We start from the raw sequence: 24,626 nt of genomic DNA, 5'->3' as shown, positions 1-24,626 counted from the left end.
TTTTCTATACAGGGCCATACAGTCACCACAACTACTCAACTCTGCTGTTGCAGCTGGAAAGCAGTCATTGACAATGTGTAAACAGAGGGGTGTGGCTGGGTTCCGATAAAACTTTATTCACAACAGGTTGTGGGCTACGTGGGCCATGGTTTACAGATCCCTATTCTAGCCCATGGTGGTCCTGTGTTTTTTGACTGCTTCAGTGGAGAGGCACTGGACTGAGTTTGTCAGTGGGGTCAAAGGCCATGCATTACCCGAGGATGGCGGCACAGACTGTGAGGTCTGTCCTAGGTGGCCATGTACTGATGTCCACCACCCCTCACCCTGACATGCAGAGTCCTGTTCACAGTGCCTTGGCACGGGAGAAACAAGGAGGCACTTTCTCTACATAAAATATAAACCGCGGCCAGGAGCGATGCCTACCCCCACGTCCTGCCTGTGACAGCCACACACAATGGGGTGTCACTCTAGGCCTTGCTTCAGACATTGCAAAGAAAACCAGCCCTATATGGATCACCAGCAAAACTACTGCCATTGAGAAGCTACACAGGACTAAAGCCGTGTGTCTGACAGGGTCTTGGTGTTCTGGCTGGGTGTCCGGCCTGAACCTCTGAGGTGGGAGAGCCGAGTTCGGGACATTAGACGACCAGAGACCTCCCGGCTCCACGTAATATCAAAAGGCGAAAGCTCTCCCAGAGATCTCCATCTCAACGCTAAGACCCAGCTCCACTCAATGACCAGTTAGTTCCAGTGCTGGACACCCTGTGCCAAACAACTAGCAAGACAGGAACACACCCCACCATTAGCAGACGGGCTGCCTAAAATCACAGTAAGTTCATAGACACCCCAAAACACACCATCAAACGTGGTCCTGCCCACCAGAAAGACAAGATCCAGCCTCATCCACCAGAACACAGGCACCAGTCCCCTCCACAAGGAGGCCTACACAAGCCACTGAACCAACCTTACCCACTGAGGGCAGACACCAAAAACAACAGGAACTATGAACCTGCAGCCTGTGAAAAGGAGACCCCAAACACAGTAAGCTAAGCAAAATGAGAAGAGAGAGACACACAGCAGATGAAGGAGCAAGATAAAAACCCACCAGACCAAACAAATGAAGAGGAAATAGACAGTCTACCTGAAAAAGAATTCAGAGTAATGATAGTAAAGGTGACCCAAAATCTTGGAAATAATATGGACAAATACAAGAAAGGTTTAACAAGGACCTAGAAGAACTAAAGAGCAAACAAACAATGATGAAAAACACAATAAATGAAATTAAAAATTCTCTAGAAGGAATCAATAGCAGAATAACTGAGGCAGAAGAACGGATAACTAACCTGGAAGACAAAATAGTGGAAATAACTACCACAGAGCAGAGTAAAGAGAAAAGAATTTAAAGAATTGAGGACAGTCTCAGAGACCTCTGGGACAATATTAAACGCACCAACATGCGAATTATAGGGGTCACAGAAGAAGAAGAGAAAAAGAAAGGGATTGAGAAAATATTTGAAGAGATTATAGTTGAAAACTTCCCTAATATGGAAAAGGAAATAGTTAATCAAGTCCAGGAAGCACAGAGAGTCCCATACAGGATAAATCCAAGGAGAAACACGCCAAGACACATATTAATCAAACTGTCAAAAATTAAATACAAAGAAAACATATTAAAAGCAGCAAGGGAAAAACAACAAATAACACACAAGGGAATCCCCATAAGGTTAACAGCTGATCTTTCAGCAGAAACTCTGCAAGCCAGAGGGAGTGGCAGGACATATTTAAAGTGATGAAAGGGAAAAACCTACAACCAAGATTACTCTACCCAGCAAGGATCTCATTCAGATTCGACGCAGAAATTAAAACCTTTACAAACAAGCAAAAGCTAAGAGCATTCAGCACCACCAAACCAGCTTTACAACAAATGCTAAAGGAACTTCTCTAGGCAGGAAGAGAGAAGTAAAAGAGAAGGAAAAGACCTACAATAACAAACCCAAAACAATTAAGAAAATGGTAAAAGGAACATACACATTGATAATTACCTTAAATGTAAATAGATTAAATGCTCTGAGCAAAAGACATAGACTGGCTGAACGCATACAAAAACAAGACCTGTATATATGCTGTCTACAAGAGACCCACTTCAGACCTAGGGACACATACAGACTGAAAGTGAGGGGATGGCAAAAGATATTCCATGCAAAGGGAAATCAAAAGAAAACTGGAGTACCAATTCTCATATCAGACAAAATAGACTTTAAAATAAAGATGATTACAAGAGACAAAGAAGGACACTACATAATGATCAAGGGACCAATCCAAGAAGAAGATGTAACAATTGTAAATATTTATGCACCCAGCATAGGAGCACTTCAATACATAAGGCAAATGCTAACAGCCATAAAAGGGGAAATCAACAGTAACACAATAATAGTAGGGGACTTTAACACCTCACTTTCACCAATGGACAGATCATCCAAAATGAAAATAAATAAGAAAACACAAGCTTTAAATGACACATTAAACAAGATGGACTTGGGCTTCCCTGGTGGTGCAGTGGTTGAGAGTCCACCTGCCGATGCAGGGGACACGAGTTCATGCCCCGGTCCAGGAAGATCCCACATGCCACAGAGCAGGTGGGCCCGTGAGCCATGGCCGCTGAGCCTGCGCGTCTGAAGCCTGTGCTCCTCAACGGGAGAGCCCGTGTACCGCAAAACAAACAAACAAACAAACAAGATGGACTTAATTGATATTTATAGGACATTCCATCCAAAAACAACAGAATACACTTTCTTCTCAAGTGCTCACGGAACATTCTCCAGGATAGATCATATCTTGGGTCACAAATCAAGCCTTGGTAAATTTAAGAAAATTTAAATTGTATCAAGTATCTTTTCCAACCACAATGCTATGAGCCTAGATATCAATTACAGGAAAAAAAAACCGTAAAAAATACAAACACATGGAGGCTAAACAATACACTACTAAATAACCAAGAGATCACTGAAGAAATCAAAGAGGAAATCAAAAAAGATCTAGAAACAAATGAAAATGAAAACACAATGACCCAAAACCTATGGGATGCAGCAAAAGCAGTTCTAAGAGGGAAGCTTATGGCAATACAAACCTACCTCAAGAAGCAAGAAACATCTCAAGTAAACAACCTAACCTTACACCTAAAGCAATTAGAGAAAGAAGAACAAAAAAGCCCCAAAGTTAGCAGAAGGAAAGAAATCATAAAGATCAGATCAGAAATAAATGAAAAAGAAATGAAGGAAACAATATTAAAGATCAATAAAACTAAAAGCTGGTTCTTTGAGAAGATAAACAAAATTGATAAACCATTAGCCAGACTCATCAAGAAAAAAGGGAGAAGACTCAAATCAACAGAATTAGAAATGAAAAAGGAAAAGTAACAACTGACACTGCAGAAATACGAAGGATCATGAGAGATTACTACAAGCAACTATATGCCACTAAAATGGACAATCTGGAAGAAATGGACAAATTCTTAGAAAAGCAAAACCTTCCAGGACTGGACCACAAAGAAACAGAAAATACAAACAGACCAATCACAGGCACTGAAATTGAAACTGTGATTAAAAATCTCCCAACAAACAAAAGCCCAGGACTAGATGGATTCACAGGCAAATTCTATCAAAGATTTAGAGAAGAGCTAACAGCTATCCTTCTCAAACGCTTTCAAAATATAGCAGAGGAGGGACACTCCCAAACTCATTCTACGAGGCCACCATCACCCTGATACCAAAACCAGACAAAGATGTCACAAAGAAAGAAAACTACGGACCAATATCACTGTTGAACACAGACACAGAAATCCTCAACAGAATACTAGCAAACAGAATCCAACAGCACATTAAAAGGATCATACACCATGATCAAGTGGGGTTTATCCCAAGAATGCAAGGATTCTCCAATATATGCAAATTAATCAATGTGATACACCGTATTAACAAATTGAAGGATAAAAACCATATGATAATCTCAATAGATGCAGAAAATGCTTTTGACAAAACTCAACACCCATTTATGATAAAAACTCTCCAGAAAGTAGGCATAGAGGGAACTTACCTCAACATAATAAAGGCCACATATGACAAACCCACAGCCAACAACGTTCTCGATGGTGAAAAACTGAAACCATTTCCACTAAGATCAGGAACAAGACAAGGTTCCCCACTCTTACCACTATTATTCAACATAGTTTTGGAAGCTGTAGCGACAGCAATCAGAGAAGAAAAAGAAATAATAGGAATACAAATCGGAAAAGAAGAAGTAAAACTGTCACTGTTTACAGATGACATGATACTATACATAGAGAATCCTAAATATGCCACCGGAATCTACTAGAGCTATTCAATGAATTTGGTAAAGTAGCAGGATACAAAATTAATGCAAAGAAATCTCTGGCATTCTTATACACTAATGATGAAAAATGTGAAAGAGAAATTAAGGAAACACTCCCATTTACCACTGCAACAAAAAGAATAAAATACCTAGGAATTGACCTAGCTAAGGAGGCTAAAGACCTGTATGCAGAAAACTATAAGACACTGATGAAAGAAATTAAAGATGATACAAACAGATGGAGAGATATACCATGTTCTTGGATTGGAAAAATCAACATTGTGAAAATGACTCTACTACCCAAAGCAATCTACAGATTCAATGCAATCCCTATCAAACTACCACTGGCATTTTTCACAGAAGTTGAACAAAAAAATTTCACAATTTGTAAGGAAACACAAAAGACCCGAATAGCCAAAGCAATCTTGAGAAAGAAAAATGGAGCTGGAGGAATCAGGTTCCCTGACTTCAGACTATACTACAAAGCTACAGTAATCAAGACAGTATGGTACTGGCACAAGAACAGAAATATGGATCAATGGAACAGGATAGAAAGCCCAGAGATAAACCCACGCATATATGGTCACTTTACCTTTGATAAAGGAGGCAAGAATATACAAAGAAGAAAAGAGAGCCTCTTCAATAAGTGGTGCTGGGAAAACTGCACAGCTACATGTAAAAGAATGAAATTAGAACAATTCCTAACACCATACACAAAAATGAACTCAAAATGGATTAAAGACCTAAATATAAGGCCAGACACTATAAAACCTTTAGCAGAAAACATAAGCAGAACACTCTATGACATAAATCACAGCAAGATCCTTTTTGACCCACTTCTTAGAGAAATGGAAATAAAACTAAAAATAAACAAATGGGACCTAATGAAACTTAAAAGATTTGCATAGCAAAAGAAACCATGAACAAGACGAAAGGACAACCCTCAGAATGGGAGGAAATATTTGCAAACAAAGCAACTGACAAAGGATTAATCTCCAAAATATGCAAGCAGCTCATGTAGCTCAGTATCAAAAAAACAACCCAATCCAAAAATGGGCAGAAGACCTAAGCAGACATTTCTCCAAAGAAGATATACAAATTGCCAAGAAACACATGAAAGGATGGTCAACATCACTAATCATTAGAGAAATGCAAATCAAAACTACTATGAGGTATCACCTCACACCAGTCAGAATGGCCATCATCAAAAGATCTACAAACAATAAATGCTGAAGAGGGTGTGGAGAAAAGGGAACCCTCCTGCACTGCTGGTGGGAATGTAAATTGATACAGCCACTATGGAGAACAGTATGGAGGGTCCTTAAAAAACTAAAAATAGAACTACCATATGACCCAGCAATCCCACTACTGGGCATATACCAAGAAAACCGCAATTCGAAGAGTCATGTACCACAATGTTCACTGCATCACTGTTTACAATAGCCAGGACATGGAAGTAACCTAAGTATCCATCGACAGATGAGTGGATAAAGAAGATGTGGCAAATATATACAATGAAATATTACTTGGCAAGAAAAAGAAATGGAATTGAGTTATTTGTAGTGAAGTGGGTGGACCTAGAGTCTGTCATACAGAGTGAAGTAAGTCAGAAAGAGAAAAACAAATACTGTATGCTAACACATATATGGAATCTAAAAACACCAAAAAAAAAAAAGGTTCTGAAGAACATAGAGGCAGGACAGAAATAAAGATGCAGACGTAGAGAATGGACTTGAGGACACAGGGAGGGGGAAGGGTAAGCTGGGACGAAGTGAGAGAGTGTCACTGACATATATACACTACCAAATGTAAAGTAGATAGCTAGTGGGAAGCAGCCGCATAGCACAGGGAGATCAGCTCCGTGCTCTGTGACCACCTAGAGGGGTGGGATAGGGAGGGTGGGAGGGAGACACAAGAGGGAGGGGATATGGGGATATATGTATATGTATAGCTGATTCAGTTTGTTATACAGCAGAAACTACCACAACATTGTAAAGCAATTATACTCCAATAAAGATGTTAAAAAAAATAAACCCCTATCCCTGGTTGCTGTCAAGAAAGGAAAATTTACTGACAAGTTCTTTGTTTATACTAAAAACATCACTGTTTAAATCATCTGCAACGGAAATGGCTCATGGTCCAAAATATGGAATATTAAGAGGTACACACCCCATTTCATAATTACGCAGTTTACTAGGTCAGCAAGCAAAAGGACTTCAAAACGTCATGACAAACAGTGCTCCAAGGCAGAGCATTCAAAGATACTGCAGTACTGTCTGGTTAAAATAGTTCCTGAAACCTTATCCACAGTAACTAATCCCTGTAGAACAGGAAATTTTTTTTTAATATTTAAAGTACACTTACAAATAATGCCTTTCCTGGTTTTAAAAGATGTATTTTTTCCCTTCAACGTTTCATTATGAAATGCTGAAATGTAAGAAAATTCAATGAATAATAACAAACACCCATTTACTCACCACTTAGATTCTACAAGGGCTAACATTTTGCTATATTTGCTTTACCTCCTCACCTATCCATTGATCCAATGGCAGAACTTTTAAAAATGTGTTGACTGTGTGCTGCCAACTTTTTTACTGTGAAATAATTTCAAACTTGCAGAAACATTGAAAAAACAGTACAGAAAACTCCCATATTCTCTTTACACAAAGTCATCAATTTTTAGTATTTTGCCAAATTTGTTTCATTGTCCTCTCTCTGTAAAAAGACATATTATATTTTTTCTGAACCATGTGAAAGCAGATTGAATGTATCATGTCCTTCACCCCTTACCACTTCATTTGTATTTCCTAAGAATAGTCATATTCTCTGACATTTCTACTCTGTTGTTTATCAAATTCAGGAAAGTTAACACTGGTATAATTTTAATACTTTAATCTATCATTTGTATTCCAATCTTGTCAACTGTCTCAGTACATTCTTTTTTTTTTTTTTTTTTTTTTTTGCGGTACGTGGGCCTCTCACTGTCGTGGCCTCTCCCGTTGCGGATCACAGGCTCCGGATGCGCAGGCTCAGTGGCCATGGCTCATGGGCCTAGCTGCTCTGCAGTAGTTGTGGCACGTGGGTTTCAGTAGTTGTGGCACATGGGATCTTCCCGGACCGGGGCACGAACCCGTGTCCCCTGCATCGGCAGGCGGACTCTCAACCACTGCGCCACCAGGGAAGCCCTCAGTACATTCTTTACAGCATTATTTTTTCCTCTCTTTAGTACAGGATTCAGTTCAGGATCATGCATTGCATTTTGTTTTCACGTCTGTGCAGTCTGTGTTAATTTGGAAGAGTTCCTTAACCTTCTTTGTCACGATGGCAAAGATTTTTTTTACAAGCCAATTACTTTATAGAATGCTCCTCAATTTGGGCATGACTAATGTTACCTCATAATTAGATTCAGTCATGCATTCTTGACTGGAATGTTACAGAGATGATGCTGTGTCTTTCCTGTTTTTCGGGGTTCCATATCTGCAGGCACAAGATAGCCACTTGCTCCTCAATGGTGATAAGGATTTTGATTAGCCTGTCAATGACTGTCCAAATTCTCCACTCCAGAGTCACTATTTTTCCCCTTGCGATTAATACTCATTCTATGGGAGGAGATACGAAAATGTCCTGCTCCTCATCAAACATTCCCCCCAGATTTAGCATCCATTGCTGATTCTTGCCTGAAGACCGATGATTCTTGTCTTCACTGTGACGGCTGCAAATGGTGATTTTTCAACTCTACCATTTCTTCCACATTTCTCAAATGGCAGCCCTGCCCACCTTTCCCCTCATCTATTTATTTATTTATCTATTCGTCATAAGGGCCGACTCTTACTCAGTGGATTATAATCCATCACTGTATTCATTTCATTTGATGCTCAAACTGGGGACCTGAGAGAGCCCCTTCCCAGCTGTTCCTGTGCCCATTCCATGTGCCCCCAGCAGTACTTCCTTACTTCCTGGCACAAGAAAATGTTCCAGGCTCACCTTATACCTTCCCTATCCTAGAACTGGAGAAAGCTAATTCTTCACAGATCCCCACAGTTTTATTTTCTTGATGTGGCCCTCACTTAAGACCAAGGACTCACAACCGATATGGGTGGCTGTCTGGAATGCAGGCTGACCCCGGGGCATCTTTTATAAGTTGCTCTTAGATATGACAGAATTACAGTATAGTATAGTTCCCTTGTCACTTAGGAATGGACTGCATTAAAATTATTATGTTACTTAAAGTTTTCAATTAATTGGGTCACTAGCAGTCAAGGCCTTACTGAAAATTCCCCAACTAAAATTCTGCACATCAGTCTTCATATGAGGCCGAGACCTTGACCACCCACGAGGGTATGACCCATCTTCTCTACACATTTTATTTACCCTGCAATATTGACCAAGAGCCTGCTGTGCGTGACTGTATTCTTTTCATTCCATCTAGAAAAATGTCAGATAGTTAGTGGCTGCTCAATAAATTGTAATGATGAACCATTTTAATTAGCAAATGGTGAAAATTTCTTAAATGAGTAAAATGTAAGAATTCTAAAATTTATACAAGAATATGTAACTAGGGCTTCCCAGGTGGTGCAGTGGTTGAGAATCCGCCTGCCAATGCAGGGGACACGGGTTCGAGCCCTGGTCCGGGAAGATCCCACATGCCGCAGAGCCCACGTGCCACAACTACTGAAACCCACGTGCCACAACTACTGAAACCCGCGCACCTAGAGCCCGTGTTCCACAATAAGAGAAGCCACCGCAATGAGAAGACTGCGCACCGCAATGAAGAGTAGCCCCCGCCCGCCGCAACTAGAGAAAGCCCATGCACAGCAACAAAGACCCAACACAGCCAAAACTAACTAAATAAATAAATTTATTTATTTTTAAAAAAAGAATATGTAACTAATTTTCTTATACTAAGTGAGCCCAGAAATCACTTGATCATAGGCAGTAAGTGCCAGAACATCACATTATTAAATAAAAAATAAAATCTTAATTAGGTCTGAAGTTACTTTATAGTAGGTGATCCTGAGCTGGATTCTGTACTGGGGGGAAAAAAATCTGCTACTAAGGACATTGAGTCCACTGACAAAATTGGAATATGGACTGTGGAATAGGTAAAAGTAATATATTAACATTAAATTCCCTGATGTTGATAACTAAACTGTGGTTATAAAGGAGAATGTCCTTGTTCTTAGGAAATACTCACTGAACTCCTTAGAGGCAAAAGTGGCATGATGTATGCAATTTATCCTCAACTGTTTTTTAAAAAATTTACATACGTATGTATGAATATATATGTCTGTGTGTGTGTGTGTGTGTGTGTGTGTGTGTACACACAATGATAAAGTAAACATGGAATCTCTCAACAGCTGGTGAATCTGGGTAAAAAATAATGGAAGTTCTCTGAGCTATTCTTTTAACTTTCCAATAAAGTTTGAATTTATTTCCAAATAAAAAGTTAGCTTAACTGAAAAACATAGGCATCTTACTTACTGGTGCCAAGCAACTGTACAGGGCTTTCCACATCACACCTCACTGAACCCTCACAACCATTCTGAGGAGGACTATTATTATCCCCATTTTACAGTGAGAAAACTGAGGCACAACAAGACTAAGTAACTGATTAAAGGGCACATGGCTAAGACATGGCAAAGCTAGGATCAAACCCAGGATTATCTGACTTTACAGCCTGACCCATGCAACATACCTATTTAATTCAACAGAATAAAATTCCTTACAGTGTGGAAATGAGAAATGAAAATCTGTCACCTGAGGGTAGGAGTCTTCAAATGCACGATCTGGAGTCATGTGCTTGATGACATCGGCCAAAACAGTATTCACCTCTCGTTTCTAAGTGGGGAAAAAAATCAAACCTGTATTTAGACACTGAATGGTAGTCATTGACCATTTTTCTGATAGAAAGGACTAACGTTTTCAGAATATAGCACACACTTTGCAGGAAGCAGTTTCAACTACTCTGCTGAAAATAATGTAAGGGGGGAAATCCCACCCATACCACAGCCCTAAAGATGGCCATGTCTGCACCAAGTCAGGACTAAAACACGGTTCTCAAAGGTTCCTGTACCAGCTTTCTCGGAGTGCTGGTGAAATCCAATGTGCCACTTTCTGCCTGCCAGTCCCGGGCCCCTCCCCAGGTGCTGCAGAGAGCAGCGAAGCATTGTGGGAAGAGCACAGACTGAACCCTTACAAGCTGGGTGGCCCAATGACCACTTCACTTTTGTCAGCTGTATCAGGGGTCAGCCAACCAGCCCAGCACCTATTTTCATACAGTCCAGGCGCCAAGAATGATTTTTACATTCAAACCAAAAGAATAATAATATTTGGTGACAACGAAAATTATATGAGATTCAAATTTCAGCATGCATAAATAAGGTTTACTATTTACACAGCCATGCTCACTCCTGTATGGTCTACAGCTGCTTTCATGATACAGTGGCAGAGTTGGGCACTTGTAACAGAGATCATATGGTCCACAAAGCCTCAAATACAGAAAAAAGTGGACTTCTACAGAAAAAGTGTGCTGAGCCCTGGTCTATATAACTGGAACAGTGAAACTTCCTGGCAAGGTCACTATGAAGCTGTGCAGCTTACAGGTAAAGTGCCTGGCACATAGCACGCTATCTAAATAGTTGCCATTATGTACTCTCTCATTTAATGTTCATTAAACTCCACAGCATGCGGACTTCCCTGGTGGTCCAGTGGTTAAGACTCTGCGCTACCAATGCAGAGGGCCTGGGTTCAATCCCTGGTCAGGGAACTAGATCCCGTATGCCACAACTAAGAGCCCATGTGCCACAACAAAGATCCCACATGCCACAACTAAGACCAGGCACATCCAAATAAATAAATACATACAGAAATAAATAAATAAATATTTTTTTAAAAAACCTCCCCATCATAAATAAATAAATATTAAAAAAAAAACACCTCCCCATCATGGACATCATTATCCCCATGAAAAGTTAAGTGGCTAAGCGGCTTAGCCAGGGTCACAGAGCTAAAAAAATCTGACAATGGCACTAAAAGGAACCAAAGCTTCTTGGAGAAAGAGCTGATTCCAAATCTAAGATAAGAAAAATACAAGGGAGGCTGGAGCATCTTATAATAGAAAGCAAGGAAGGCATCAAAGACTACAAAGAATGTGTCAGGACTCAGAAGCCAACCTGAAAAAGAACCCACTGGACAAAAATGGGACAACTGAGCATCAGTAAGAATAATACAATTGCAATGACTGATACATATCAAATATGTTTCAATTAGTGAGCTCCTACAGATACCCACAGCAACTACTACTCACTGGTGACCTTTGGGGGTGCTGGGGAATTGACTCTTTACTCTAAAAACTAGTAAGTAACAGGGGCAAAAATGAGCATCCTGCCTTTTCTGTACAAACTGTTACCTCAGGGTAACCAAATACGTGGAGCGAAAAGGTTCTCTTCATGCAAGTATTCTAGCTAACAAATAAAGGAGAAATGATAACTCCGAATGTCACCACTTTGCAACCCGTGACAAACCATAAGATGAATGCGCTTCAGTGGTCACTCACATCACGGAGAGACAACCAGATACCGTGAGCCTCCCAGGAGAAGCACCATGCCAGCACCCAGGGTGCCAAAAAGTCAGATCTGAAGCTGATGAAGTCTCCTGTCTCCAGAACTAACTGCCGACTTATAGGAAATACTGGAGGCAGAAGAGCATGTTTAATCACCACCACAGGCATACATCTGGCCAATCGAGACTGGGAAACTCTACAGGACAAAGGACCCAATTTCTTCAACAAATAAATAATAGAAAAAAAAAAAGGGAAGGGAACAGGGAGGGAGGGAGGGAGGGAAAGAGAGGGGAAGAGAGAGGGAACTTACAGATTAAAATAACTCTAATTAAAGTTTTTACAACGTATAGACCCTATTTTAATCCTGATTGAACAAATAAACTGTAAAAAACTTATGAGACAATTGGGGAAATCTGAAAATTTATCGATTTTTAATGGTATTAAAACATTATTGATTTTATTAGTTACGATAATGTATTGAGATTTTGTTTCAGAAAAGTGAATTCTATTTTAGAGATATGTGCAGAGATACTGACAGGTGAAACACGGTGATTGAGCTGTGCTTCAAAATAACCCAAGGGTGGGGAGAAAAGGGAAGGACACGCAACAAGACCTGTCATAAGCTGATCATTTCTGGGTGATAAGTAAAAGGGGGATCATATGTTTGAAGTTTCCATAATAAAACAAAAATTGGACAAAAGAAAGAAAATTAACAGACCAACATTTACATAATGCTCAAAACGAGGCAAAACCCATTTCTGGAGTTAGAGACCAGATGGTGCCTACCTTCAACTTCCAAGGCTGTGACTGGGAGGAGAGTATGGGGGGCTTCAAGGTGGGGTGGGGAGTTATTTCCTGTTTCTTGATCTGGACCATGATTACATGGGTGTATTTTGTGAAGATTCATTATACAGCAAACTTACAATATATATGCTTTTCTTCATGTAGGCTAAACTTCGGGTTTTTTTAAGTTGATTAAAATAAACACCTGGCAACAGGATTTGAAACCACTCCTACCTGCTTCTAAAGTCTCTGCTCAAAAAAAAGTCTCTGCTCATTGACAAGACCAGTATTTCCCAAACTGGGGTTCTAGTTTGGGCCTAGGAAAAGAAGTATCTTTGTTTGCGTAGAAAAAAATTAAATTACATGCAAATCAAATATGTTTGGAAAACGCTGCTGACTAGACTCCCATGGAAAGTCCCAATATACTTTAACAATAAGGACCTAAGGTGTATTATGGTGAAAAAACCTGCTTAACTTTGTATAATGCAGCATTTCCCAAGCTTACACGTGAGTGTGGAACACTTTTGTTACAGGTCACGTATTAATGCTCCATCACACTATACCATAAAGGATGCAATTTTCATAAATTAAGAATAATTACCATCATAAAATACCTAAATGTCTAAGCTAGACTTATTCACAATTAAGAACATGAAAAAAATATACAGTAATTCTTTCAAAAACAATACCACAGCACACATACCGTGAAATGTTTGCAGGTGTACTCTACCCATACTTCGGCACAATTAATGTAGTCCTACAAAGAAAAAGTAAAAATGTCTTTACAATAAGAATGCCACGATTGACCTTATGGCAAAAGCTCATCGTGTACAAATCCCTTCAAGGGCTTTGAAAACTAAGAGTTGGTAAGTGATGGGGATTTCAAGAGTGGTTCATGTACAGAACACTCTGGCCCACTGATAGATTTTACCCTGAGAGGTGACGTGAGAAAACATAAGTTGCCTGAAACTAATTAGACTGTCATTCCAGAATTGCTACTTGGGCCAAGACAGAAATCTGGGAAGCTCTGCCATGTCTGGAGAATGGGAAGAACCAAAGGGCAGCGGAGATAACAGTGGGGAGACCTCATCACACCTCAGTGGACACAATGACCACAGATCTGGTTGAAAATTCAAGTAGTGTTTACGATGTGACTTTTGAATGTTCTGAGAAAAAACAGGCCTCCTGCCTTTAAAAACAAACTGTTTGTCCTAGAGAGGGTGATGCATATAAGTTGTAAAAAGGTTAAGAAAGCACAAAGGTTTTAGGTAAGAAAGGATGTGTTAGATTCAAGTAGAAGAGACAATGAGATGGCTATGGAAATGGCAATGACCAAGTTGGTAAGGTTGTCTGCCCCAGAAAATATGCGCATGGGAAAAAACTGTCAAGGAAAAACAGAGTCTGCAAGTATACCTTTTCTGTTCTGACACTTCAAGGAAAAGAAAGAAGAAATGGGGAGGGAAGAAAACAGTTATCTCATTCACACAAGAAAAGCCAGGAACATTCTAAAGTCTAACAGGAATGCTAAGGTGGACTTAACGAGGAGAGTGTGAAGTTAAAGACTGGAGAAAACTGTTATTATGAGCTTTTGATGCAAGGTTGCTTTGAAGCACTGAAGTACAGGCACCAGAGGCCCAGAGGTTTTTGACTTAAATATCCTAAATAAGCTGTTTTCATTAGCCAATCAGAGTTAAGTTAAATAGAGAATTTCAACGGCTAGAGTTTAGTGAGAATTTTGCTGAATTAAACTAGGTATACGATTTTGTAAAAAAGTTTCTAATTTTTCTAAATTATATTTTTCTTAATACACTATCATAAATGTGATTAGCAAGGGGTTTATAACTGGGCTCACTTCAATATTTCCTTCTCAATAAATGATCAAATCAAATGCCACATATTCACTTATTCTCTGTATTATAGTCTGAATGTTTGTATCCCCCACAAAACGCATATGTTGAAATCCTAGCCCTTGATGTGATGGTATTAGGAGGTGAGGCCTTTGGCAGTGGTTAGGTCATGAGGGTGGAGCCCCCGACTGGAATTAGTGCCCTTATAAAAGGGACCCTAGAGAGGTCTCTTTCCCTCTTTCTGCGATGTGAGGAGGAGAAGCTGGCAGGCTGCAACCTAGAAGAGGGTCCTCACCAGAACCCAACCATGCTGGTCACCTGATCTTGTACTTCCAGCCTCCAGAAATGTGAGAAATAAATTTCTATTGTACATAAGCCACATGATCTGTCATATTCTGTTACAACAAACTAAATGAACAAGGACATGCTGCTAGTAGGAGAGGAACAGTGCAGGGTGTGGTGAAGTTTGGCCACAAAGACAGCCAACAGCATTTCCCTAGTGGCAGCCACATAAACTGCTGGCACACTGCCTGAAAGGACAGTGAGGCATAAAACCCAAACCTACAACATGATGAGCAGCACTACATGCATTACAGAAACTAACATCAGTTGGTCCATCTTCCCAAGACTTCCTGTGTCAGAAGTATGGAGAGAAAGAGCCTTCAGCTGTCCATTCAAGGGAAGGAAACCGGAATTCCCTTTTGCTAATCACTGGCTTGACTACTGATCTTCAATTTAGGAATATCTCAATAAATTGGTTTTTTCAAATCCAAATACAACTTGACCCTTAAAAAATGCAGGGGTTAGGGGCACTGATCCTCCACGCAGTCAAAAATCCACATATAACTTATAGTCAGCCCTCTGTATCCACGATTCCTCCGTATTTGCGATTCCACTTCTGTGGATTCAACCAACCATAGGTTGTATAGTATTTACTATTGAAAAAAAATTCCACGTATAAGTGGATCTGCACAGCTCAAACCCATGCTGTTCAAAGGTCAACCGTGCTACAGACTGCTGTACTTCGAATGCTCTTTGCAAAGCTACAGGTCTTTTAAAGTTTCAAGTATTTATAATTTTACACTTTTGGTGCATCTTAAGGCCTCAAGAATAAGACATGCTAGGGATACAAAAATCAAAGAAATACATCTTTAAAGCTATAAGTTCTCCATTACAGATTAACAAATAATGCAATTAAAAGTAGATTCCTTTAGAAAAAAATAAGGATGATTAGCTGAAAGAGAAATTTTTTAAAAGAAAGAGTATACTGCATAACTTGGACAAAAAGCAGTCAATACAAGGTCTAAATGGTCACCCACCTGTGGATTCTTCAATTTAGTGATAACTTTCCAAGCTTCATTGAGAATCTGAAGTCGATCACTCTCAGGAGGATTAGCCAAGGCCAAGTTTAAGCCCAGTGAGCGAAAGAGAAGATGCTAAGAAATACAGCAAACCATTACGATCCTGGAGATGTACAATCAGAGTAACTTGAGGCAATAAAGGAAAAGGCTGTAATAGTTGGCCTGTCTTGAGGTTAATCTTCCAACGACCGTTTTCTGAAGTTCTACCACAGACCTGTGCAAGTGAGACTGAGAAGCTCAAAACAGAGAGCTGGCTCTGTGTACTGGTCCAACCTGTGGGCCATAATATTCTCCTGGACAAAGCTTTTCATAAATAATAAGTGAAGATACAGTTTTAAGGATGTAAGACCAAAGTTCTTCCTAAATATTTCATAGTGAGCTAATTTGACAGATTTAGGACTCAAGGAGGCCTGACTCGCGGCAATTACACGTGTCTCACAACCCCAGTCGCTAACTCATTCTCCATCGTACTCTTCAGAAACAGAGCCCTTGTTTGTTTTCCTGTTGGCTGGAGCTTCCCCTGACTCCGAACTCTCTCTCCCTGGGGAGCTACTGGGCAAACATTGCCTATTTGTTCTCCGCTAAGCATTAAGTCAAGAGCCTACCTTGGGGAAACCAGACTCATCGCACTCTTTAATCATGCCGATGAAATCCATGGACCTTGTGGCGATGAACTCGGCCCGGAAAGCTGACATTACGGAATTCAACAGCAAGGCACTGAAAGACACACACACATGCCCCATGTCAGCAGAGCTTCCCCTTAATGAAAGTCGCTTTCATTTTAGGATGTATGTTGTTGGGAAAGATGACTGACAGCCCTTTAATGGTAAGGGTGGAAAAATAAGAAGACTGGAGTAAAAAGGCAACCTCTAGAGACTAACTCGGTGTTTTATGCATATTCAGAACTTAATATTCAACTGACTGGAAGAATGGATGGATGGGTGGATGGATGAGTGAATGGGTAGATGGATCAATGGATGGACAGGTAAATAAGAAAGTATATCAAATCCATTTAAACAGAAGAAAACTGAGCCTTCAGTGCACAAATAAAACTAAATATGAAGTAAGAATATTGATCCAAGCTGCAAATACATATCCGCATCTCTTATGAAAAGCACTGTTCTAGGACCTAGGGACACAGTGGTGAACAAAACCCACTCCAGGCTGCTCACACATCTGCCACCAAAAGGAGAGCAGAGGAGAAACCTCTTATGCCTGGTAGACAGGAATTCGAGTTCATCCTGACCTTATCACTTATCACAGCCCCATAGGAAAAGAACTATTATTATACCCATTTTACAGAGGAGGAGACGGAGGCACAGAGGGGTCAAAGTAAGTGACCCAAGGTCAGAAAGCTAAGAAAGAGTGGAGCCAAGCTCTGAAGCCAGGCACCTGGACTCCAGCATTCCTGACCTCCATGCTATCCTGCTTCTCTGTTGGCCCTCTTGCCCATGCAAGCATGCCAACCTCAACAAAAAGCAACCAAGTCCATTTGCAAACACAGGCTTTATGAATTTCAAAATACTTACTTGTTTGCTAGTTTCTTACATCTCTCCATCATTTCGGTTAGCAGAGCCTAATCAAAAAAATGATAAAAACAATCAAGTTGGAGGATCTAAAGCAACACTTCTCATGAACAGATTTCCAAAGCAATACTCTAAAATAAATACAGCCACATGCCCATTTCTATCTCAGTGCCTGGCAGGGATGGGGAAGATGAAGGAGAAAACAAGCTCACTCTTGTGGCATTTAGTATAATGGATAAGAGCTGGGGCCCTGGCCTCAGGCACACTTGGGTTCAAATCCAGTCTCACCAACTACTTTTCCTCATCCTTAGGTAGATGATACCGACCTGTGGTACCATCCCACCTACAGATTACTGCAGGATGATGAGAGTGGTACCTCCTATGCTCCAGGGCACCAAGAATGAAATCTGCTTTACTCCTCACCTCTTCTAGACCCCCCTTGTTCCTCCCCATTTCACGAGGTGTCTGTGAAATTCTCAGTAAAACAAATAACAAACACTGGGCCAGTACCTGGTGCTGGCCAGTCACGGTGAGAAGCACTTGGCACTCATGATGTCACTTCTCACAACCACCATGAGGCAGGCTCTCTATTCTCCCATTTCACAGATGAGAAACCAAGCCACTGAACAGTGATGTGCTTGGGCCAAGGTGACACGGCTAGTTACGGCGGGCTGGATGTGACCCAGGCAGTCGGGCATCAAGGGCCATGCTCTTCACTATACTTCCTCTCCATGCATTTTGAAGGACATTTTTTTCCCCAAAAGGAAGTAAATGTTTTCCTCATTGGGATACTATTAATGGCTTTAGAGCTATCTTAAGACAATTACGTATCTTTAAAAGAGCTCCTATTTTTTAAAAAAATCAATGGAAGAAGTCTCCAATAGGGCGGTGGTTTGGGCAAGGTTTTGAATGGCACAGGCAAGGTCAATCCCAAGACAAAAGAGCTGGTAACAGCAGCATCGACACTGAGAACTCACCAGGCGCACAGCACTAGGCACTGTTCTAAGCGCTTTACATACCTTTTCCCATTTACTCTTCACAATGGCCTTTGAGGCCCATGTCAATTATCAGCACTTTACAGACGAAAAAGCCAAAACTCTGCTAGGTTAAGCCACTTCCTATTAAGTGGTAGAAATGAGATTTGTACCTAAGTCTGGCCCAGAAGGCAAAAGATAAAATCAGTCTTCTTTAGTGAAATTCTACCCTTTCCAGCTGTGGCCCTCTGTATCCTGGGTGCTGCCTGAATAATTAAGGTGGTAGTTGCTTGTGGAGATACTGTCAGTACCCCTTACCCCAGAACCCTGATCTTATTCAGATTTCTGTCTCTGCCAACAAAATACAGGTTGGGTCCTGTTATGGAGTGAATTATGTCCCGTCCAAATTCATATGCTGAAGCTCTAACCTGCAGTGTGACCGTGTTTGGAGATGGAGCTTTTAAGGAGTTAATTAATGTTAAGTGAGGTCATAAGAGTGCGGCCCTAATCCAACAGGACTGGTGTCCTTATAAGAAGAGGAAGAGAGACTAGGGACACACAATGCACAGATGAGAAGACCAGGAGAGGACACAGTGAGAAGACAGTGGACTGCAAGCCAAGGAGAAAGGCCTCACCAGAAACCAACCTTGCAGGCACCTTGATCTTGAACTTTCCAGCCTCCAAAACTTTGAGAAAATAAACTTCTGTTGTTTAAGCTACCCAGTGTATTATGGAAACCTGCTAAGGTCTGAATAGCCACCTAATTCCCAAGTTGATGGTGTTAGAAGGTGGAGTCTTTTGGAGGTGATTAGGTCTTAAGGGTGGAGCCCTTATGAATGGAATTAGTACTCTTATAAAAGTGGCCCAAGAAAGCTCCCTTGTCCCTTCTGCCATGTGAGGACACAGCATGAAGACAGCTGTCAATGAACAAGGAAGTAGGCCCTCACCAGACACTGTATCTGCCAGCACCTTGATCCTGGACTTCCCAACCTCCAGAACCATTAGAAATAAATTTCTTTTGTTTATAAGCCACCCAGTTTGTGGTGTTTTCTTAGAGCAGCCCAAACATACTAAGCAAAGTAATACAGGCCCAAGCCAATCACGGCGGTCCCATTCCCCTTGCCAGTGGTAAGTTTAGACAGGGCACATGACCTGCTACTTAGATGGGGGCTTAGAGGAAAAGTTTCATTTTTTTTTGGCCGCACTGCACGGTCCGTGGGATCCTAGTTCCTCGACCAGGGATCGAACCCAGGCCCTCAGCAGTGAAAGCACCGAGTCCCAACCACTGGACCGCCAGGGAATTCCCAAAGTTGCCCTTAAAGAGGAACCGAAGACTCCCCATCTTTCTGCCTTCGGATGCTGCCATGTCTGGACATTATGTGTGGAATGGCTACAGCCACTTTGCTGCTATCTGGGGATGGCAGAGCAGAGCAAAGAACAGAACCTGCCTGGCCCAGAGCCTTCACTTGTTATTCAACAGAACACACTGAATTATTTTTGAAGGGCCAGTTAGGTGTTTGTTCCTTGCAGCCAGCATCCCAACTGATGATAAAATTGACAATGTCACAAATGGCTTCCCTAACCCATTCACGGGGATTTAATATTTGAAAAGTCATTCATGAAGACCAATATCAAAGTGGTTTCTGGGAAGACTGGGAAAGAGATATTCTTATAATGATCACATTGATACTCCTTAACATGCACAAATAATCACTCACTCAACACCTGCCTGTGAAGCAACTTTAATGTACTAGCCACTATTTTAGGCACTGGGAATAGCAGTGAGGAAATCAGACAGAAATCCATGATCTTAGATGCTTATTCTCTCTTTCATACACATACATGCAAGTGCACACGTGTACACACATGCACAAATGAATGAGCTATCTTGGCCCACCACTTCTGAAAAGACGAAATAGGGCAAATGCTAACATATGGACAAAGTGCTCTGGCCATTAAGACAAGACAAATGCTTTAAAAGTTCTCTTTCCACAGGAGATGAACGCATTAAAAATGCATCCAAGAATATAACTTAAAAAAAAAAAGGGCTCATTGTCATTACCCTTAAGTGTCCAGGAGCCAAATGCTATATAGATCCCAGGAAGGTCTGTTAGAGGTTATTAATTTTTTTTTCTGGGAAGTGACAGGATCGATTATCTTTGGCAAGAACAAGATGAACAACAGTTCAAATCAGACTGAGATCGAAAAAAGCCTATTGGCTGAGATAAACCATTGAAAAACTTGCAGCTCTGAATATATATTCACAGACACATCAGAACTTGAAGATTCATTAGGCCCCTACATTTCGTTTGTTTATATATTTGTTTTCTATAAAAACTATAAAAATAAGAAATGCTTATGGACACAAGTTCAAATAATATAGTCATGTATGAAGTAAATTATGAGTGCCCTCCCTCCCAACTCCCACTTCCTAGGGATCAACAGTGTCAACATTTGGTGTTTATCCTTCTAGGCCTTTGTCTATGCCCTATGAATACGTAGCTTTTGTTGTAGAAGGCTTTTGTTCTGTTTTACAGAAATGGATAGTCTTATACACATTGAGCTACAATTTGCCTTTTTCACTCAAGAATCTACACGGGCCTCCCTCCTCCCGTGTCAGTACACTCAAACCTACCTCATTCCTTTTAATGCCTGAGGAATCCACATCATGTATGTAACTATTTTCAAACTGCTCCAAATTGATGAAGTTTTTTAAATGTTTTATTTTTAACCAATTATAGCCTCATGAGAAACTGCAGAAATAGTATAGGTGCTGGGTACCATCACCCAGCTTCCCCCAGTGGTAACACCTTACGTAACTATAGTGCATTGTCAAAATCAGGAAACTGACATTGGTATAATATAATTAACTAGACTATTTCACCAGGTTTTTCATGCACCTTTTTTTTTGTGGGGTAAAGGGTATATCTTTGTGACACTTCATTAACATATTTGGATTTGTATAGCCACCATCACATTTAACTACTGGATTTTTAAGGTTATCTCCAGATTAGGGTTATCTGCCCACTTCAAAAGTATAGGAAAAGAAAAAAGAAGTTGGGTCAATAACACATTTCTGTTTTCTAAACTGAGATTAACTCATACGCAGCCCAGGGTGCTCGGAAGATATGTACTTATGCTTTTACTAAACAGCCTTCCAATCAGCATTTACAATTACTGCTCCATAAAAAAGTGAACTAAATGATACACATATCACATTTTCCTTATTTTTGTAGATGAAACAAACATGTAAAACAGTAGGCAAAATCATAAACTAATCTTAAAAGCTAGTATCTTTCCTCCAATCCAGAGTTAATATGGCTCAAGTCTCAAAGAAATAAAATATTTCAGTGTGAATAAAAAGAAATTTTATACCCCAGGTAGTAAAATGAGAAATTTTTAATTTTTCCTTTATTTATCTTTCTCTGGGGATTTTTCCCTAATTCGAAAGAATGAAAATAACACACCTGTATGCTTGAGAGGGATTTATCATCGACCAAGAGTAGTCTTAGACTTGCATTACTAGCCTAATCGTATGTTAGAATGTTTAAAGGGCAATTTATAGTATGACCATCGGAGTAGCAGTCCCATGGGCCAATCCGTTCAAGTCCCACCTTAAAATGTAGCAGTTAACAGGAGACACCTAGAAAGAAAGAGTCTAAAGCAGTCAAGGGAACAAATCTGTTGGCTTCAGTCACTGCCAAAATGGCTACCTGACCTCTTTCTAACTGTGTGACTGTAAGAAGTTTGTAAGCCTCAGGTATCCCATCTGTAAAATGGGTATAACAGCAACACCTAGCTTGGGGAAGCTCTGAGAGTGAATTAAGATAGCCCAAGTAAAGTAACTAATACAGGCAGACCTCAGAGATATTGCAGGTTCTGCTCCAGACCACTGCAATAAAGTGACTATTTCAAAAAAGCAAGTCACACGAATTTTTTGCTTTCTCAGTGCAAATAAAAGTTATGTTTACACTATACTGTAGTCTATTATATGTGCGATGGCATTATGTCTAAAAAAGTACGTACCTTAATTAAAAAATATTTTATTGCTAAAAAATGCTAACCATCATCTGAGCCTTCAGTGAGTCATACTTTTTTTGCAATAGTAACATCAAAGATCACTGATCACAGGTCACCATAACAAATAATAATGAAAAAGTTTGAAATATTGCAAGAATTACCAAACTGTGACACAGAGACACAAAGTGAGCAAAATGCTGTTAGAAAAATGGCACCAATAGACTTGCTCGACGCAGGGTTGCCACAAACCTTCAATTTATGAAAATGCACTATTTGCGAAGTGCTTATTAAGCACAGCACAACAAAACGAGGGGTGCCTGTGGGGCGCATGGCAGAGGGAGCCTCAGAAAGAGGTGGTTAAGGGCTCAAAGCTTAGCAGCATCTCAGACCCAGCTCCCCGCTCCATTCTTCACAGCCAACCAACACTGCCTTCTAAACTCCTCCTGAAAGGTCACAAAATTTTCCTAACAATAGGTATTTGTTATAATGTTAAGCGAGGGAAAAGCATCATAAAATCATACAGGAAATATTTCTCATCTACAAAACCACAATTACAGAGCAAGAATCAAAGTGGAGAGAGAAATATTAAAAAGAAAATGCACCAAGACGTTAACAGTGCCCAGTTATTCATGACCGAATTTTAGGTGGCTCCTTTCCTCCTTTTAACCTTTCTGTCTTTTCCAAATTCTTTCCAATGAATATGTACTCTCCCATCCATTCTGCCTCTTGGTTTTTCCATGGCTACCAAATAGTTCTCCTCTAATCCATCTCAGATGCTTCTGCCAGTTTGATCTTCAAGCACCACTTTTTTCATATTATCCCCCTGGTCAAAAATATTCAAGTGCTGCCTGGTCTCCACGACATGACGTTCAACAACCTCTGCCTGAGCCACTCCCAGCCAGCCTAGTCCCTCACTCTTCTCCAGTAATGCTTGTCTCCTTATTATGTCCGTCTATACAGGTCCCGTCCCTCAACCCCTCCTTACTGCCCCTCTGCTCATCTCCTGGCCTTCAAGTCAGTCCAGGCTCCCATCTGCTGTTAAGGTCAAAGACAACAATGGTAACCACCCCCATCTGCCTGCTGCCTACCATGCACCAGCTCTTGGCCATGCGCTTGACGTGCATGATCAGTCATCTCGTGAGAGCCCTTCGAGGAAGGTTCTATTATTAGCCCCATTTTACAGCTGGTAATACTGAAACACAAAGAGGTAAAGCAGCCCAAGGCAACACAGCCACAGTTGGAACCCAGGTCTGCCCGACTACCTGCCCCAGCCTCTACCACCTTCCTCTTCCCTCCTTCAACAGAGACAACCTGCATCACACAGCTTAGCAAGTGATCATGAGATTCCATATCAGACAAGATAAAAAGCTGCTGAAAATGATGAGAAGCTTATCAAGGGATTCGTTTTCATTGCCCAAAAGCAGGTTTTATGAAACGGTTGCTTTTCTCTCTGCAGAATGTGCCTAAAATTGGGGGCATAAATGTTTTTCACTTACTCTAATTTTAATTGTATAAGGGGAAAAAATCCTGTCTTTAAACAACAACAAAAAAGCCTTTTTGAATAATCACTCCTTGATTTTTGGGGGGGAAGGGATTTGATATTTCAATTTCGATCTGAAATTTCGAACATCAGATATTTGCAGCTGAAGGCACTTCTCCCTTCTCTCATCTAGATAGTTCTCCCTTCCTCTCTCACACCTACCTGTCATGTGCATTGCCAGCTGCTGAAGACAAACTCCTACATTCTGGAGGCGTGGCCTCTTACAGACACACACAGCTCCAACTCCCCGGTGGACACATCCCAGCCACTGTCAAAGAGCTTTTAGGTATCATATTGCCACACACATCTTCAGCACCACCCTGCACACTGACATTAATTCTTTCACATTTTGAAAATGACTTTTTTTATGAGACACTGCAAGTTCCTTATTTAAATGCCCCAAGAATCAGAGTTTATTATTATTCAGGTGACCTAATTTTTTTAATCACTTCTTCTAGTGCAATAATGATTTCCTAGAGTTTTACTCCCCAGGAAAGCTCTACTCTCAGCTTCTGCCATCCTTTGAGATTACTGGCACTTAAAAGGAAGAATGCCTTATGACATGTACTTTTTGTTTTAAATCCAATTTTGCTTTTCATTAAAATAAGGAGAAAAAAATAAGTGTTCTCATTTTCAAATGATTCTG

At 40.6% G+C, this 24,626-nt stretch overlaps 1 protein-coding gene and 1 non-coding gene across 3 annotated transcripts in view; one reads left to right on the top strand and one right to left on the bottom strand.

Moving 5' to 3' along the window:
• Positions 1-24,626, bottom strand: part of VPS35L (VPS35 endosomal protein sorting factor like) — a 129,347-nt gene that overhangs the window by 54,975 nt on the left and 49,746 nt on the right. For both annotated transcript variants that reach the window (XM_027098088.1, XM_027098090.1), the window contains 5 exons: positions 17,450-17,496; positions 16,526-16,637; positions 15,879-15,995; positions 13,416-13,469; positions 10,126-10,206 (listed from right to left, as the gene is read on the bottom strand). In XM_027098088.1, the coding sequence (XP_026953889.1) occupies positions 10,126-10,206; positions 13,416-13,469; positions 15,879-15,995; positions 16,526-16,637; positions 17,450-17,496 (411 nt within the window). The remainder of the gene's footprint in view (positions 1-10,125; positions 10,207-13,415; positions 13,470-15,878; positions 15,996-16,525; positions 16,638-17,449; positions 17,497-24,626) is intronic.
• TRNAG-ACC (transfer RNA glycine (anticodon ACC)) lies at positions 11,062-11,134 on the top strand. Its single transcript has one exon. It is a non-coding gene; the product is annotated as a tRNA-Gly (tRNA).

The sequence above is a fragment of the Aethalodelphis obliquidens genome, unplaced genomic scaffold, assembly GCF_003676395.1.
Source record: "Aethalodelphis obliquidens isolate GAN/ISIS:26980383/991018 unplaced genomic scaffold, ASM367639v1 scaffold120, whole genome shotgun sequence".
In the NCBI taxonomy this organism is placed as follows: Eukaryota; Metazoa; Chordata; class Mammalia; order Artiodactyla; family Delphinidae; genus Aethalodelphis; species Aethalodelphis obliquidens.
Note: the sequence above shows the minus strand (reverse complement) of the source record. Positions and strands in the feature narration are given on the sequence as shown.